At 35.5% G+C, this 19210-nt stretch overlaps 1 protein-coding gene across 2 annotated transcripts in view; it reads left to right on the plus strand.

Moving 5' to 3' along the window:
- The window catches only part of DNM3 (dynamin 3), a 544460-nt gene that overhangs the window by 398611 nt on the left and 126639 nt on the right, over nt 1-19210 (plus strand). For both annotated transcript variants that reach the window (XM_060009515.1, XM_060009525.1), the window contains exon 15: nt 10131-10240. In XM_060009515.1, the coding sequence (XP_059865498.1) occupies nt 10131-10240 (110 nt within the window). The remainder of the gene's footprint in view (nt 1-10130; nt 10241-19210) is intronic.

The following is a 19210-nucleotide window of genomic DNA, read 5'->3' on the forward strand; positions in this document are numbered from 1 at the left end:
ATTTAATATATCTGTCTTTTACATTGTCAGTGTATGTACAAATATTCATGAATATTGCTTTAAATATAAGGATTAATATAGATTAAATATAAACATTTAAGAATAAAATCATTAATGTTCTCGCTTTCAAATTATAAAAGTACCTTTTTAATCGGGGGTAAGAGCAGTCCACATTTTGAGGGTATCAGATGTACCTGAAATTATAGGGCAATATATATATACTAAATGAAAAAAAAAAAAGTGGTATTGCCCAAGAATGCCATGAGAAGGGAGGAGGGAGCCCTCCAGTGGGCTCTTATGGCCAGACAGGCTTCCTGGAGGAGGTGGAGATTTAACTGGACTCTGAAGAGAGAGAAGGAGCCAGGAAAAAAGCAGTGTCTCCAGTTGGGTAATGACAAGTGTGACTGTATTTCCCTTACCCAGTAGAGATATGCCAGTGTGTAGCTCCATTTAAGGATCTGAGTGAGTGCAGAGGGGGTAGCCATGAAGCCAATAGCATATATAAACCATGGAGTTTTCTTGGGCCTACTAGGACAGCCCATCAAAGGCACACATAGACAGTTTCTTCAGTGCCCAAGAGGAAAATCTAAAGAAGTACTATTTACTAGCAATGTGCTGGCTCACAGATGCTATTTACTACTCAAAATGTAATTCTGATTAAAGCAGGGTATTAAAACCCAACTAAAAAGATGGGTAGTTTATGAGTTTCATACTTGTACATCTCTATAGTTATAACTTTTTAATAGCAATAAACACCAGATTTTAGTTTTCAACAGCATGTGGAACTAGTAATCTGGTATTCTCAATATTTTTATAGGCTCTTTTTTCTTTGATATTTTGATTATTTTATAAGTCAGTCATCATCTCTGAGTCCTTAATCTAGGCAAAGCACCATGCCAGCCTATGAGGGAACTCAGGCATATGTGCATTCAACACTTTGTAGAATGTCAACTATGCAACCAAAAGTAAGAAGGAAGCAGTTGCTTCCCTCAAAGACTTGATGCTTTGATGGGGAAGTCAGGATATAGTTATAGTGTAGCAAGGGAGCAAGATACATCGAATAACAAAAACAATTTAAAAAGGTAATAATAGTAATGGGTTCACTCTTTCCCTTAGGAGTTTACCTGGTAGTTGGAAAGGCAGAACATACACACACTTAGATGAAACATTTGGACACTTAGAAAATAAGACAAAAGTACAAAGTAATGTAGTACAAACCAAGCACACAGGTTCTGTCAAGGGATCAGACTTGGGTGGGAGGAATCCCGGAAATGGTACAGGAGGCCTGCGTGCCATGCCTGGCCATAGCAGGAGCTTGTGGTGGTTCAGGAGCACTGCATACTTGGGTGAGTTTTTGGTGGGCACATCAAAGTGCCCAATCAGGCAGGCAGAGCATGGCAGGAGTGGTTTGAACTGGAAGGATTTGCTAGATTGTATCCATGGTTCTCAGAGATGCTGTTTGCTCAGTTAGAAGTCACAGGGAGCCACATGGAGCTGCTTGGTGTAGTGGACTTAAAGGGGTGAGACGAATCAAGTTCCAGGCAGACTGGAAGTGAGAGCAGAGCCCTGGCACTGTGGGAACATCTGGAGAATAAGACTAGTAGGTGAACCAGACTCTGGAAGAGGGATCCGGAGATCCAGGCCTGTGTACTAGAGTCCTTAGTCATTGCAGCTGCATTTCTTAGGGCGAGAGGATGAGTCTTAATTGGCAGGTTTCTCATATCCCCACTCCTGCTTCAATTGAGGACCTACACTTTTTAATCTACTTAATGTAATGGGCTTCAGTGTCAGAATTTTTTTAAAGGATCCCACTGATTTGAAAATAATACGTCTACAAATAGGGTGGGGAAGGAAAAGAAGACAGAAAAATGAGACCTATAATACTTGAAGAAAAAATGTACATTGAGCTAGATGGAGTAATCTTTTGCAGGAATTTTGAGGGGAGGGAAACAGAGTGGCAAATAGGCAGCAGTATTTCTAGTGGAGGAAATAGTATAGATGAAGACAAGATATGATTGGATGTGTTCTGTGCGGAAAGTGAAAATACATTGACTTCCAGGAAAGCAGGAGTCCTGTGGTTGGTGCAGTGGGTATGTTGAAGAATTAGAATTTACTCTGAAGGGAAATACAGTGTCATCTTGGAAAATGAGGTGAGGTGAGGGTGGAAACATGATGAGTATGTATGCTTTCATAATTCTTGTGTCAGTTATTTAAAGCATGAAAGGTTTATGTTAATTTATGAGGGCATCACAATTTTCTTGGCCCTGATCCCCACCCAGAAACCCAGGATAAAGTCTCCAGTTTCCCTGTTTGCAAACATTCTGGTCATAGTGTGTCAAGGAGAAAAGAAAACATTGTCAGGGAAAAAATATTGATCAACATCATTGTCTCTTGAGCAGCAAGCAAATTATAATAGAGTGTCCCACAGTATCTCATGAGTTTTCAGGATTCTGCAAAAGCATTTATAGCCCCTGGATGAGGGATTTTTTCAGCTTGGACTGATCTGTGGGCTACTGCCCTGTTTTTGGACCAGGTTCTCGGTCGCTTCATCATATTGTCTCCTACTGTAGCTGGCACTGCAGTACCCACTCTGTGCCCTACACACATCGTCGGTGCTGTTGTGTCCTACGAATGCCGCATTCATTGCTAGCAGAATGGTGCAGCACTGAGGGAGGACAAATATATGTCAGGTTCTCAATAAGAGAAGAGACGTTTAACAAATTAGGAGTATACAATATGGCAAATGTGATAATAGAGAATGCACATGAAATATTATTGAGTATGAGAAGAGGAGTGGTCAAAACCAGGAATCTTTGCTCTACTGAAGCACAGCTATTCTCAGCAACATGGTATATTCTGTTAGTCTGTCATGGAATCTGTTTCTAATCTGATTATTTATTAGCCTGAGAAATTGCCATGATGTTTTAAAATGTTAGAGCAAGGCAGTGAAGAATTATAACAAATCTCACATATTTAAAAAATAAATTTGGAACCATTATTACATATTTCAAAGATATATTTGGTGCCTTTACTGGCTTTTTAAAATAGTTTTCTCTTGTCTTTTATAATCTAGTCTCTTTTATGTTCTGTCAATTTTTAAAACTTTATATCAGTTCTTACCTCTTAAGAGCAGCATATCTGCTGCATTTTGTTTTTTGTACTGTTTTGAAGTATATTGGATTGTCACAGTATATTTATATGTTTAGGCCATGAGATTTTTTTATTAATCAAATCAAGTATGTTGGTCTAGGTTAGTAAAATTTCACTTAATAAACTATATGATACTAAGCAAAACACTTAAATTAATTCAAAATCAATCTTTGAGGAATTTAAAATAAATTTTCATATCACATCTGGTTAGATCATTTTTAACATAATAGTATAGGTAGATATAATAGTAAAAATAGTATAGGTACACCATAAGAGTAAAATTCCATCATTCTGGTATTTATTTGTAATGCATCATCAACAATCAAAGGTTTGCTAAGCAACATCTGTATATGCAGCAGTGTAATAACTGTTAAATGTAAACACAAAAGAATTATAACACAGTCCTTGCCTTCAAGGAGCTTCCAATCTACCTGAAGAAGAAAACGGAACATAAATAAGGAATGGCATTCCATATAGCCTATGACAAAAATTATGGGAAATTTGAGAGCTATACAGAGATCTATGACTTGTTGTAATCAGAGTAGACTTCATGGAGGAGGTGGCACTTGACATAAATTTCAAGGCCACTAGTATTTGCCTTCTTGCTGAGAAGAGGCATTCCTAGCGAGTAGAAGCAATACAAACAAAGGCATAGGTAAAAATAAACACAGCGGTCAGCCTAAACTTTATAAAAGTTTAATGATCAAAAGCAATGCCAATCAGTTAAGTATCTTATACAGGTTTTTTTTCCCATAGAATTTTTATTTGATTCTCAAAATATATGTGACTATCAATATTTTTATGCAGTATTTGGCTTTGGTTATCAGACATTCTAAAGTCAATTCAACAAATATTTATAATATATGCTATGTAAATTTCAGTGACCACTATGCTAGGTATATGTGGAAATGAGGAAGGATTTGTGATCTTATCCTTGAAGATTTTGTTGCCTTATTAGTGAGAATGACGCAGAAATAAAATGATTCAATGTAGTCATCAAACCAAGGCCACTCAAATATTCCCCAAGTTATAAAGCTCTCTACCTATGAGTCACCAATTGTATGAAAGACTTTCCAATCCTTTGCATATGCAGGAGCTATTCCTCCACACACCAAACCCTCTCCTCATACCCACTGTAGCTCCTTCTAGCAACCAAGTTATATTGATGGTGCTCTGCCAGCTAAAGGTTATCATTGGGCACTTGCTGACCCCACATCTGTCCCTCATTGATCCTTTTGTTTCCTTTCAAAGTCAGTGAACACGTACTGTGGGGCTATATCTTAATTCCCGCCTCCCTCCAACTTGATTCCTCTGCATTTACCACTCATAGTTTAGTTACTTCCACCTCAGACCAAACTCTTTCACACATTAATGCCTCCCTTTTTCGGCCTATTCTATTTCTCCTCTTTCTTCTAACTCTTACCAAGTTAGTGCAAGGAAAAAACACACTCTCTCTCATATTCCGTCTCTCTTTGAACAAAGAATCCTATTTTTTTTTTCGGCCTATTCTATTTCTCCTCTTTCTTCTAACTCTTACCAAGTTAGTGCAAGGAAAAAACACACTCTCTCTCATATTCCGTCTCTCTTTGAACAAAGAATCCCTCTCATCTTTGATGCCTCCCATACAAATAGTGCTGGTAACCACCTTATATTGAGAAAAGGAAAGGTACCATGTTTCAAAATGAAGAAAATAATGGTGTTGAATGAGTGACATCAGCTTCTGAAGCTCTTGAAAATATACAGAAATTTCTTTATGAATCTCCATTAAAAAATCTTTCTCTAGAATTTTGCAAATGCTTCCTCCAAAATGTCTATTAAAGGTAAAATGTTTAAAATATCAAATTCTATTTCTTATTTATTTACAAATATTACAAAAAGCATTCTCTATTTTTCTCTTTTCTTTGCAAATGTAACCTACTTGAACAATAAAATTTACTGAACATTCTGAGTTCCAAATGAAAAACTTTGACAGAAATTTTTTAATGTAATGCATTTACAAGATGAGGGTGTCTCATATAAGGTATACAGCATACCTCATTTTATTGTGCTTCACTTTATTGCTCTTCTCAGATAATGTGTTTTTTTACAAATTGAAGTTTTGTAACAACCCTACCTTGTCAGATGATGGTTAGTGTTTTTAAGCAACACAGTACTTTTAAATAAAGGTAAGTACGTTGTTTTTTTAGACATAATGCTATTCCACATTTAATAGACTACCGTATAGTGTAAACATAACTTTTATAGCATTGGGAAACCAAAAAAAATCATTTGACTTGCTTTATTGTGATATTTGCTTTATTGCGGTGGTCTGGAACTAAACCTGTAATATCTCCAAGGTATGCCTATAATTTAAAAATTAATAGAATAAGCAATACCTATTGTATGAATTGAAAGGAGAGAGATGGGGAAGTGACACAGAGAGACAGACAATTAAAAACCTGGGAAAACTTTTTGCACAGAATATAGAAACTTGAGCTGGACTCTAAATAGTAAACTGGTATGATAGGGAGAAGTTGACAGGGTGTCTCAAGCTGGGAAAAGACTGTTGGCAAATGTGTTTTTGGTTGAAATGGAGACTTCCTGTGGAAGAGTAAAGGAGATATTGACAAATAAGGATTGGACCAATTTGTAGGTGTTTTTCAATTTCACATTAAGGAGTTTCATGGAATTTCTTCCGTAAGTAATGGAGAGCTATGAACGTTTTGAAGGACTGTAATGAATTTGACAGGGTGGTTTAAGAAAATTGCCCTTCCTGGTGATGTTAGAGGAATTAGAAGACTAGAAAGGAGGCCATTTATAACTGCATGCTTGTGAGATGCCAGGGACCTGGATTAATGTAGTGGGAGTGTCAAACAATGGGAGTTCTGACAAATGCTTCAAACACAATGCAGCATAGTCTTGATGTAATAAAGGAGGTGAAGGAAGACAATACATCATAAATGATAGTAAGGTTTCAGACTGGGTGACTGGGAGAATGGTAAATACACCTGATGGCAGAAAGGTGTATTTATCAATTTTCAAGAGGAAAATTGAATGGATGAGAGGAAGGAAAGTGATGATAGGTACATGGGCTCATCACTGCCAATAGAAAGTTAATGTGAGTCACGTATGCCATTTAAAATTGTCTAGCAGCCACATTCAAAACAGTAAAAATAAACAGATGAAATTATGTTTAATAATACTTTATTTACCCCAATATATTCAAAGTATTATCATTTCAACATATAATCCATATAAAAGTATTAATGATATAGTTTGCATTCTTTTTTTCATACTAAATCTTTGAAATCTGGTTTGAGGTTAACACTTAAAGCACATCCCAATTTGACTCGCTACATTTCAAATACTTGGTAGTCCCCTTAGCTAGAGGCTACCATATTGAACACTGCATTATGTTTAGGCAGTTTAATGGAGTTAAAAAGAATATGTAGCAAATGTCTCAATTAAGCTGGTGCTAAGATTCACTATATTTTGGAAATTATAATTCTGTTTTTCCTTTCTCCTCCTCTATTTCTTTTGTTTATTTTAGCTATTTCATATTCAAGATGTTCTTTTAGCAGAATGTCATACTTTCCCAAAAGCACCAAGAATTTTAGAAATATCCACAATATGTCATTTCATTGCTCTCTCATTTAATTCTCCATTTGACTTATAACTTTAATTAAACAAATCAGTCTGAATCTTCTTTTTCTTCCATTTTTGTCAGTCTTAAAACTCTTCTAGTGGGAAGCAGCCGCATAGCACAGGGAGATCAGCTCGGTGCTTTGTGACCACCTAGAGGGGTGAGATAGGGAGGGTGGGAGGGAGACGCAAGAGGGAGGAGATATGGTGATATATGTATATGTATAGCTGATTCATTTTGTTATAAAGCAGAAACTAACACACCATTGTAAATTATACTCCAATAAATTGGACATATAAACTCCAATTATGCTCCAATAAAGATGTTAAAAAAAATACAGTAGTGTACAGACATTTTTCCAAATAAGACATACAGATGGCCAACAAGTACATGAAAAGGTATTCAACATCACTAATTATCAGGGAAATGCAAATCAAAACCACAAGGAGATATCACCTCACACCTGTTAGAATGGCTGTCATCAAGAAGACATGATAACAAGTGGTGGCAAGAATGTGGAGAAAAGGAACACTTATGTACTATTAATGGGAATATAAATTATGGAAAATAGTATGGAGGTTCCTTAAGAAATTAAAAATAGAACTACCTTATGATCCAGCAATCCCACTTCCGGGTATATATCCAAAGAAATGAAAACGGAATCTTGAAGAGATAGCTGCACTCCCATATTTATTGCAGCATTATTCACAATAGCCAAGTTATGGAAAAAACCTAAGTGACAGCTGATGGGTGAATGGATAAAACACATATGGTATACACAGACAATGGAATATTATTCAACCATGAGAAAGAAGGAAATCCTGCCATTTGCAACAACATGGGTGGACTTTAAGGGCATTATGCTAAGTGAAATAAGTCAGAGTAAGAGAAAATAATATAGGATATCACTTATTTGTATAATCTTAAAGAGTGAAACTCAGAAACGGAGAGTAGAATGGTGGTTACCAGGGGTGGGGGTGTGGAAAAAATAGGGAGACATTGGTCAGAGGGCACAAACTTCCACTTACAAGACAAATAAGTTCTAGCAATCTAATGTACAGCATAGTGATTATAGTTAATAATACTGTATTCTTAACTTGAAAGATGCTAAGACAGTAGATCTTATATATTCCCACCACAAAAAAAAATGGTAATTATGTGAGATGATGAAGGCATTGGCTAAAGCTATGGTAGTAATCATTTTGCAATATATGTTTATCAAATCAACATGTTGTATACCTTAAAGGTACACAATGTTATATGTCAATTACATCTCAATAAAACTGGAAAAATAAAAATAACTCTTGATTATGAAATAATTTAGCAATATGTCCTCAAAACTCTTAGATAAATGACATTTAGTCCTTTGGAAATGAAACTACATTTTTAATATTTCTCTGTCTGCATATGTGTGTATTTCTCCAGTGTTTAATATCTGATGTAAACTTGCTGGAGTTCTGGTCTTCACTATATGCTAAAGAATGCAGTACAAAAGGGAGCCTACTTCTATAGAAAACATGCCAAGGACATTGTATTCCATCTTTACAATGAAATGCAGATTTTCCATTAAAGGCGAATCCATCATTTCAAAAGGTTGAATAGGATGATGCATTAAAAAAATCCAGCTGCTTAAATTTAGGGCATTGAAAAACAACCAGTAAAAAAAATGTTCCCTGCGTCTCAAACATTTTCATTTGATTATGTATTGGGTAGCTTTTCATTCAGTCTGTGATCTTGCCTCTTAGAATGCTATCCTAAAATAGTCTGACAAGTCTTTCAAACAAGTTAGACCCAACTATAATGCTTCATTTATGTAAATTATGTATTTTGCTATTTAGAATATCCTTGTGTTTGCTAATATACTGTTAATTTTTGTACAAGAAACACTGGAATCTTCTTACAGTGCTTTGCTTTTTCATGTTTATTCTTGGGCTTCTCTCACTGCCATTCAGTTTCTTTTATGTTTTTGTTTTGTTTTGTTTTGCTATCTTCTTTGAAGACCTTGTCTGCCAGGACAGCCATTTTGTTCTCCAACCAGCTTCCTTCAACTTCTTGAGTCATCTATTTCTCTATGCCTCACTATTCTAAAGTGCTCTGCCCAACTTTCCCTGATTAATTTAGGAGTGAGAAGTGGCAAAGCCAGTGGTAGTTCTTGCAATAACACTCTCTGATGTCTGTAGAGAGTGTGGTCCCCACAAGCAGGCTAGGGAGCATGGAAGAGTTCTGCCCCACACTACTGAGCCTAGACCAATTCTCAAGCAAGAGCTGGAGGAGCTTCAGGAACAAAAAGGCTTATGTCAAGCATATCTGTATGGTACATGTATTTCCCACAGGCATTAATAGCTGTTTATTAAAAGTCATGGCTAGATCTCCATGCTCTCCTCCTCTGGAGTCTAGGCCTGGTTTTTCTCAGGACTGTCACCCGAGATATACAGAGGACTACTGTTTAACAAGGACTGTGCAAAAGTGCCCCAGGTAATAGATATCGACTAGGTTTCTTAAACTGAGTATTCGGCTCTCTACTATTATACTGGTTGTTAGGCATTTATGCATATGATAATATTGTCCCTGGGCCAGTCCTTAAAAGTAAATGTTTCTAATAATTCTTTGGCATCCAATATGTTTTGTTTTACCAAGATTAGTTTGGTCCCATTTGCAGACCTCCCCTCTCAAATGTGCATTTTCTTCCTAAAGTGTTGTTAATTTTAAGAGAATTTGTTCTAGTTAATATTAGTTCACTTCTAATGGGTTCTTTTTTTCTCAAAGAGTTTGACAATTTAATGGAATCATTTCTTTCTGGACCCACATTTTATTCTAGACTCAAAGGAAGGAAGTATTTTCTGTGCTTTATCATAGTTTATAGGTGGTATTTCATACTAGGGTCCTTGTGCTTCCAGGCTCTTGCCAGCTCTGGCTATCAAAACTGCTTAGGCTGCAAATAAAATATGAAATGAAATCCATCTGGCATTTCTCATTGAATTAGGACCAGAACATTTTTGTTAAATATTAACAGATGGCTAAATTTTTAATATCAAACTAACATTTTAAAACATCTAAGGGGACCCACATGAGGAAGAAAGGATAGAGGACCATGTGTTTTCTCCATCCCTGAGCCCTTCCTTCCTCTGCACTTTCCCTCCCCTCATTCTTCTGACCCACGTGTTGAGAACCATTGGAGTCTCCTATCTCAGATAATTTTTGTTCCTTGGTAGCTGGTATCAAAGTAATGTGTGATGCTATCAAAATATTCTAATTAAATGTTGACCAACTCAGATGATGTGTTGCTATGGGCATGCTTCAAGATCTTTTATTAAAGCCAATTCTCTCTCTCTTTCTCTCTCTCTCTCTCTCTCTCTAGGAAAAAGAAAAGAAGTATATGCTTCCCTTGGACAACCTGAAAGTTCGGGATGTGGAAAAAAGCTTTATGTCTAGCAAGCACATCTTTGCACTCTTTAATACCGAACAAAGGTAAGGAAATGAAGCAACTTTTGTCGTCACATTGTCTTTCCTTGAATTTCTACATGATCCAGAGACCATATTTGCAAGATTTCTTTTGCTCCCACCTTGAAATTTGTCAAGTCTTCAGTTTTCCTTTTGTTTATTTTGTATTTTTAGCTTTTACCATAGGTTGTGGATTCAAAAGATTTAAACTTAGAATAAGGAGGATCTTCAAGTATTAATTAATTTTTTTCCAGCAGGCACCCATGTCATGCTGCTTCCATTCTTAAATTACATTTTGTTACTTTAAAGTCTTCCTTGTCCTGAATTTATTGTTTACATACTTATGAATAAATTACTCAGCTATAATTTTTAATGGTCTCTGTCTAGCATGGATGAATATCACTTAAGACCTTCTCCTATGTATTATGACTCAATTCTTGCATTGGTGAATAGAATTATTCAGTTAATGTGAATATAAATATATTGTTCTTTACAGTTTTTCAAAGCACTCTCTACTTTCATTGCCTGGTTTTTGTAACAATTGTCTGTGAGGTAAAAGATAGAGTACTGTGGTTACCATTTCCTAAATTAGAAATGTAGCTCAGAGACTTTCTTAAGATCACAAAATTAGCCCTGAATTTTGGGCTGACTCTCATGGAGTGCCATGGTTGTTCACTGAAACTAAGCAGTAAAGTTAAGTAAACAAATGGGGAGGCGACAGAGAATTGGATAGAGAGATGTAAAAAGGCTACAACTAGGCAAAAATAATAAAGGAGATCTTTTCCAAATGGAATTGTTATAGGAACAAGCTAATTAATTTCTATGAGTCAGTTATTAGGAGACTGAGCCTCTAGGTGGCAGGATCTAATTTTAACCCATATCTCAAAGCCTTTTATCTTTATTTAGCAATGAATGAAGTTCCTTGATTAGGTTCAATGACTGGTCCAGGGTCAATCACACAGTAAATCAAAAAAAAAAAAAAAAAGCCATTCTTCCTACATTCCCAGTCAGTTGCTCAGAGTGACTCATTATACAAAAATACTTAGAAAAAACACAAGAGTGAGCATTTAAAGAATCAAGGGAAAAGAAAATTAAATACAACTCCCTACCAGATACTGTGATGGGGTTTTATTAAAGACTTAGTATTGTTTTTGAGAGCAGCTTGTAAAAAGACACTGAAAATGATAAAGAAGAAAAAGGTTTCCTGGAGAGAGCAGTAGAGTGTCTTCCACTAGGGCAAAGCTCAGTACTGTTTACATACCTTCCTCAGAGCAGTGGGGAGATGGGAGGTCCTAAAGGAATCTTCAGGGGTATGCTCAGCCTTCTTGTCTGGATGCAGAGCGGGGAGTATGATTACCACACAGGAGGTCAAACTAAATTTGAATCCTTGATCAACCTAGAAAGTTCAGGTTATAAAAGGGCTGAGTACAAAGTAAAAAAATCAGACAACGGTAAAGCATCTATTTAGACAAATACAACTATGGATTTTAAAGACAGCAAAAAACACAAATATAAGAAAACTCTGGGATTCTAAAAATCTAGGTATTCTGGAATTCTAGACTTGTCAGAAGGTATTGAACTCTTCAACCGCTTCTCAAGACCTCTGTGTGTGCAAGAATGTCCCATCTACAGGCACATTTGCCATTTGTCTTTTCCTCTGAAATCTTGATTATTTTCAATTATTTTTGTACTGGCTAGGCCCTCCAATACAATGTTAAAGCACAATTGGGCATCTTTGTTTTGTTTCTGATTTTAAGGAAAATTATTTCACAACTTTATGGACTTTAAGCACTTTCTTAAGGTACCTGGTATCAGGTAAAGAAGATTCCCTGGGTTCCTAGTTGCTAAGGTTTCTGTTTTAATCATGGATGGGTGTTTAACTCTTTTAAGTGCTTTTTTTGCCTCTGTGATTTTCTTCTTTAATCCGTTCATGTGGTGAAATATATTAATAGACCTTCTTATTGTAAACCATCCTTGATCTCCTGGGATTAAACCTAAATTAAATTATGATGTTTTATTATCTATTATGTGTTCCTGGCTTAAGTTTGCCAGCATTTTATTTAGACTTTTGCATCTATGTTCAAAAGTGAAATTGGCCCATAAATGTTCTTTTCTGTACTTTCCCTGCCTGGTTTTCATATCAAGGTTCTGTTAGCTTCATAATTGAAGTGGAAATAAGTTCTTATTTTTCTTTGGAACACTTTGTGTAAGGTAGGGATTAACTGTTAACTGACTGGTAGATCTCACCTGTAAAATCATCCAGCCCTGTGGACAGTTTTGATAAGTAGACTTTTGACTAGTGATTTAATAATTATAGATTTGTTCAGGTTTTCTGTTTTTCTCCATGAGTCAGTTTAGACAAATTATATACTTTTTTAGGAAATGTCATTCTGTTCATTTTAACATATATTAGCATCAAGTATTTCTTAACATTCTATTTTTACAAATCTCTGCTGTATGTGAAATATGACCCCTTTTTATTTCTGATATTAAGCCTTACTTTTTTTTAACTTGATCACTCTTTCCAGAGTTGTATCTATTTCCAGAGAACCAGATTTTGATTTTGATCCTCAATTGTATATATTTTGTCTATTTCAAGAATTTCTGCTCCCTTCTTCATTTCCTAACTTGTATTTTGTGTTTACTTTGTAGCTCTTTTTTTCTAACTTCTTAATTTAGATGTGTTGCTCATCAATTTTTATCCTATTTTTTCCTATATATGCATATAAATGTATAGATTTCCCTCTACATATTTTTTTGCTGCTCACCACAAACTTTGTAATATAATACTTTGTTATCATTAAGTTCTGTTTGCTCCGATCTTCTGTTTCCATAATCTTCATTATGATTTTTTTCTTTGAGTTGTTTAGGACTGTGTTTTATATTTTATAGTGCATGGAATTTTATTGTTTTGCTGTTGGTTTCTAACTTAATTGTATTGTAGTCAGAGAATATGGTCTACCACATGGTGAAATTTCATAAATATTTCATGTATGCTTGAGAAGAATGTATTGATTTAGGAGTATAGGGTTCCATGAGAGTTCTTTGGATTATACTTGTTAATTATATTATCCAATCTCTATAGTTACTATCTTTTTAAATCTTTACTAATGAAAAAACTTAACAAGTATATATTAGGCAGTTGTTACATGCCAGGCACTGGCATATACTTAAAATACATCTTGAATAAAACAGAGAAAGATGATACATTTTAAGATTATATTCTAGAGAGGAGTGTTGGCAAGGAGACAGATAAAAGCCATAATGAATCTTACTTTATAATAGAGTGGTTTTAAAAAAATCACACTTCATGATTGTGAGCTTGATTATTCTAGGAAGTCTGTCAGTTTTTGCTTTATGTATTTTGAGGCCAGTCTAAGAATCTAGTAGATTCTTAGAAGTTTAGAATTGTTGTTTCTTCCTGGTGACCTTTTAAAAAAAAATCATTTTGTGGAAACTCTCTTTATTTCTAACATTGTTCTTTGCCTTAAAATTTATTTTGTCTCATCTTAATATAGCTACACTACCTTTCTTTTGGTTAATATTTACCTGGTTTATCTTTTTTATTTCCTTTTGCCATCAACCTTCCTGTATTTTTATTAAGTGTTTCTCTTATAATAACATGTAGGCAGATTTGTTTCTTTGCTTTTAATCTAATGTGAGATATCTTTCTTTTAACTAGTAAGTTTAGCCCATTTATATTTTTTATTATTATTACTGATTTATTGAATTAATTTGAACATCCTATTTTAGTCTTTCTCTTTACCCTGCCTTTTCTTTTTTTATTATGCAATGTCCATTCAGTGTTCACACTTCCAATTATCTCACAAAAATCATTATTTTTCTAACTATTTAATTTTTTACTTTTTTATTAGAGTATAATTGCTTTACAGTGTTGTGTTATTTCTGCTGTACAATGAAGTGAATCACCTATATGTATACCTATATCCCCTCCCTCTTGGACCTCCCTCCCACCACCCCCATCCTACCCATCTAGGTCGTCACAGAGCACCTAGCTGGGCTCCCTGTGCTATACAGCAGGTTCCCACTAGCTATCTGTTTTACACATGGTAGTGTATTTATGTCAAACCTAATCTCCCAATTTGTCCCACCCTACCCTTCCCCCACTGTGTCCACATGCCCGTTCTCTATGTCTACGTCTTTACTCCTGCCCTACAAATAGGTTCATCTGTACCATTTTTCTAGATTCCACGTATATGTGTTAATATACGATATTTGTTTGTCTCTTTCTGGTTTATTTCACTCTGTATGACAGACTCTAGGTCTATCCACATCTCTACAAATGACCCAATTGCGTTCCTTTTTATGGCTGAGTACTATTCCATTGTATATATGTACCACATCTTCTTTATCCATTCATCTATAGTTGGACATTTAGGTTGTTTCCATGTCCTGGCTACTGTAAATAGTGCTGCAATGTACATTGGGGTACATGTGTCCTTTTGAATTATGGTTTTCTCAGGGTATATGCCCAGTAGTGGGATTGCTGGGTCATATGGTAATTCTATTTTAAGTTTTTTAAGGAACCTCCATACTCCATAGTGGCTGTGTCAATTTACATTCCCACCAACAGTGCAAGAGGGTGCCCTTTTCTCCACACCCTCACCAGCATTTATTGTTTGTAGACGTTTTGATGATGGCCATTCTGACCAGTATGAGGTGATACCTCATTGTAGTTTTGATTTGCATTTCTCTAATAATCAGTGAAGTTGAGAATCTTCCATGTGCCTCTTGGCCAGTTGTACGTCTTCTTTGGTGAAATCTCTGTTTAGGTCTTCTCCCCATTTTTTAATTGGGTTGATTTTTTTTTTGGTATTGAGTTGCATGAGCTGCTTGTATATTTTGGAGATTAATCCTTTGTCCATTGTTTCATTTGCAAATATTTTCTCCCCGTCTGAAGGTTGTCTTTTCGTCTTGTTTAAGGTTTCCTTTGCTGTGCAAAAGCTTTTAAGTTTCATTAGGTCCCATTTGTTTATTTTTGGTTTTATTTTCATTTCTCTAGGAGGTGGGTAATAAAAGACCTTGCTGTGGTTCATTGTCAAACAGTGTTTTCCTATGTTTTCTTCTAAGAGTTTTATAGTGTCTGATCTTACATTCAGGTCTTTAATCCATTTTGAGTTTGTGTTTGTGTATACTGTTAGGAAGTGTTCTAATTTCATTCTTTTGCATGTAGCTGTCCAGTTTTCCCAGCACCACTTATTGAAGAGGGTGTCTTTGCTCCATTGTAGGTACTTGCCTTCTTTGTCATAAATTAGGTGACCATACGTGTGTGGGTTTATCTCTGGGCTTTCTATCCTGTTCCATTGATCTATCTTTCTGTTTTTGTGCCAGTACCATACTGTCTTGATTACTGTAGTTTTATAGTATAGTCTGAAGTCAGGGAGCCTGATTCCTCCAGCTCTGTTTTTCTTTCTCAGGATTGCTTTGGCTCTTCGGGGTCTTTTGTGTTTCCATACAAATTGTGACATTTTCTGTTCTAGTTCTGTGAAAAATGCCACTGGTAGTTTGATAGGGATTGCACTGAATCTGTAGATTGCTTTAGGTAGTATAGTCATTTTCACAATCTTGATTCTTCTAATCCAAGAACATGGTATATCTCTCCATCTGTTTGTATCATCTTTAATTTCTTTCATCAGTGTCTTATAGTTTTCTGCATACAGGTCTTTTGTCTCCTTGGGTAGGTTTATTCCTAGGTATTTTATTCTTTTTGTTGCAATGGTAAATGTGTTTGTTTCATTAATTTCTCTTTCTGATATTTCATTGTTATTTTATAGGAATGCAAGGATTTCTGTGCATTAATTTTGTATCCTGCAACCTTACCAAATTCATTGATTAGTTTTAGGAGTTTTCTGGTGGCATTTTAGGATTTTCTATGTATAGTATCATGTCATCTGCAAACAGTGACAGTCTTACTTTTCCAATTTGTATTCCTTTTATTTCTTTTTCTTCTCTGACTGCCGTGGCTAGGACTTCCAAAACTATGTTGAATAAGAGTGGCTAGAGTGGACATCCTTGTCTTGTTCCTGATTTTAGTGGAAATGCTTTCAGTTTTTCACCATTGTGAATGATGTTGGCTGTGGGTTTGTTATATATGGCCTTTATTATGTTGAGGTAGGTTCCCTCTATGTCCATTTTCTGGCAGGTTCCCTCTGCCCATAAATGGGTGTTGAATTTTTTCAAAAGCTTTTTCTGCATCTATTGAGATGATCATACAGTTTTTATTCTTCAATTTGTTAATATGGTGTATCACATTGATTGATTTGCATATATTGAAGAATCTTTGCATTCCTGTGATAAATCCCACTTGATCATGGTGTATAATCCTTTTAATATGTTTTTGGATTCTGTTTGCTGGTATTTTGGTGAGGATTTTTGCATCTATGTTCATCAGTGATACTGATGTGTAATTTTCTTTTTTTGTGATATCTTTGTCTGGTTTTGGTACCATGGTGATGGTGGCCTCAAGGAATGAATTTGGGAGTGTTTCTCCCTCTGCAATTTTTTGGAAGAGTTTGAGAAGGATATGTGTTAGCCATTCTCCTAAATGTTTGATATAATTCACCTGTGAAGCCATCTGGTCCTGGACTTTTGTTTGTTGGAATACTTTTCATTACAGTTTCAATTTCATTACTTGTGTTAGGTCTGTTTATATTTTCTAATTCTTCATGGTTCAGTCTTGGAAAATTGTACTTTTCAAAGAATTTGTCCATTTTATTGGCAAATAGTTGTTTGTAGTAGTCTCTTCTAATCTTTTGTATTTCTGCAGTGTCAGTTGTGATTTATCCTTTTTCATTTCAAATTTTATTGATTTGTGTCCTCTCCCTTTTTTTCTTGATGAGTCTGGCTAAAGGTTTATCAATTTTGTTTATCTTCTCAAAGAACCAACTTTTTGAGCAACTTCATTGCTGTGCTCAGTTTTATTGATCTTTACTATTGTTTTCTTCATTTCTGTTTCATTTATTTCTGCTCTGATCTTCTTTCTCTAGTTGCTTTAGGTGTAAGCTTAGATTGTTTGAGATTTTTCTTGTTTCTTGAGGTGAGATTGAATTGCTATAAACTTCCCTCTTAGAACTGCTTTTGCTGTGTCCCATAGGTTTTGGGTCATCGTTTTTTCATTGTCATTTCTTTCTGTGTGTTTTTTTATTTCTTCTTTGATTTCTTCAGTGATCTCTTGGTTATTTAGTAGTGTACTGTTTAGCTTCCATGTATTTGTGTTTTTAACAGTATTTTTCCTGTAATTTATTTCTAATCTCATTGTGGTCAGAAAATATGATTGATACGATTTCAATTTTCTTAAATTTTCTGAGGCTTGATTTGTGACCCAAGATGTGATCTATCCTGGAGAATGTTCCATGTGCACTTGAGAAGATAGTGTATTCTGCCACTTTCAGGTGGAATGTCCTATAAGTATCATTTAACTCTATCTGGTCTGTTGTGTCATTTATTTTATTTTTTTTTCTTTTTCTTTTTTTTTAATTTTTATTGGAATATAGTTGATTTACAATGTTTTGTTAATTTCAGGTATACACCAAAGTGAATCAGTTATACATATACATACATGCACTCTTTTTTAGATTCTTTTCCCATATAGGCCATTACAGAGTATTGAGTAGAGTTCCCTGTGCTATATAGCAGGTTCTTATTAGTTATCTATTTTATATATAGCAGTGTGTATATGTCCATCCCAATCTCTCAGTTAATTCCTCCCCACCAGCCCCTTTGTAACCATAAGTTTGTTTTTGATATCTGTAAATCTGTTCCTGTTTTGTAGATAAGTTCATTTGTATTGTTGTGTTTTTTATAAATTTATTTGTTTATTTTTGGCTGCATCAGGTCTTCCCTGCTGTGCGCAGGTCTTCTCTAGTTGCAGCAAGCAGGGGTTACTCTTTGTTGAGGTGCCCAGGATTCTCGTTGTGGTGGCTTCTCTTGTTGTGGAGCACGGACTCTAAGCACATGGGCTTCAGTAGTTGTGGCACACAGGCTTCATTGCTCTGCAGCATGTGGGATCTTCCTGGTCCAAGGCTGGAACCCGTGTCCCCTGCATTGGCAAGCGGATTCTTAACCACTGCACCACCACGGAAGCCCTTGTACTGTTTTTTAAAATTAGATTCCACGTATGAATGATATCATATAATGTTTATCTTTCTGTGTCTGACTTACTTCACTCAGTATGACAATCTCTAGGTCCATCCATATTGCTGCAAATGACATTATTTTTCTTTTTTATGGCTGTGTAATATCCCATTGTGTATATGTACCACATCTTCTTTATCCATTCCTCTGTCTATGGACATTTAGGTTGCTTTCATGTTGCTGGCTGTTGTAAATAGTGCTGCAATGAACATTAGGGTGCATGTATCTTTTCAGATTATGATTTTCTCTGGGTATATGCCCAGTCGCCGGATTTCTGGGTCATATGGTAGTTCTGTTTTTAGCTTTTTAAGGAACCTCCATGCTGTTCTCCATAGTGGCTATACCAATTTACATTCCCCCCACTGCTGTGTCATTTAAAGCTTGTGTTTCCATACTTATTTTCTGTTAGGATGATCTGTCCATTGGTGAAAGTGGGGTGTGGGGTGTTAAAGTCCCCTACTATTATTGTGTTACTGTTGATTTCCCCTTTTATGGTTGTTACCATTTGCCTTATATATTGAGGTGCTCCTATGTTGGGTGCATACATATTTGTAATTGTTGTATCTTCTTCTTGGATTGATCCCTTGATCATTATGTAATGTTCTCTCTTGTCTCTTTTAACAGTCTTTATTTTAAAGTCTATTTTATCTGATATGAGTATTGCTACTCCAGCTTTCTTTTGATTTCCATTTGCATGGAATATCTTTTTCCATCCCTTCACTTTCAGTCTTTATGTGTCCCTATGTCTGAAGTGGGTCTCTTGTAGACAGCATGTATATGGGTTCTATTTTTGTATGCATTCAGCCAGTCTGTGTCTTTTGGTTGGAGCCTTTAATCCATTTA

Source organism: Delphinus delphis, chromosome 1 (genome assembly GCF_949987515.2).
Source record: "Delphinus delphis chromosome 1, mDelDel1.2, whole genome shotgun sequence".
In the NCBI taxonomy this organism is placed as follows: Eukaryota; Metazoa; Chordata; class Mammalia; order Artiodactyla; family Delphinidae; genus Delphinus; species Delphinus delphis.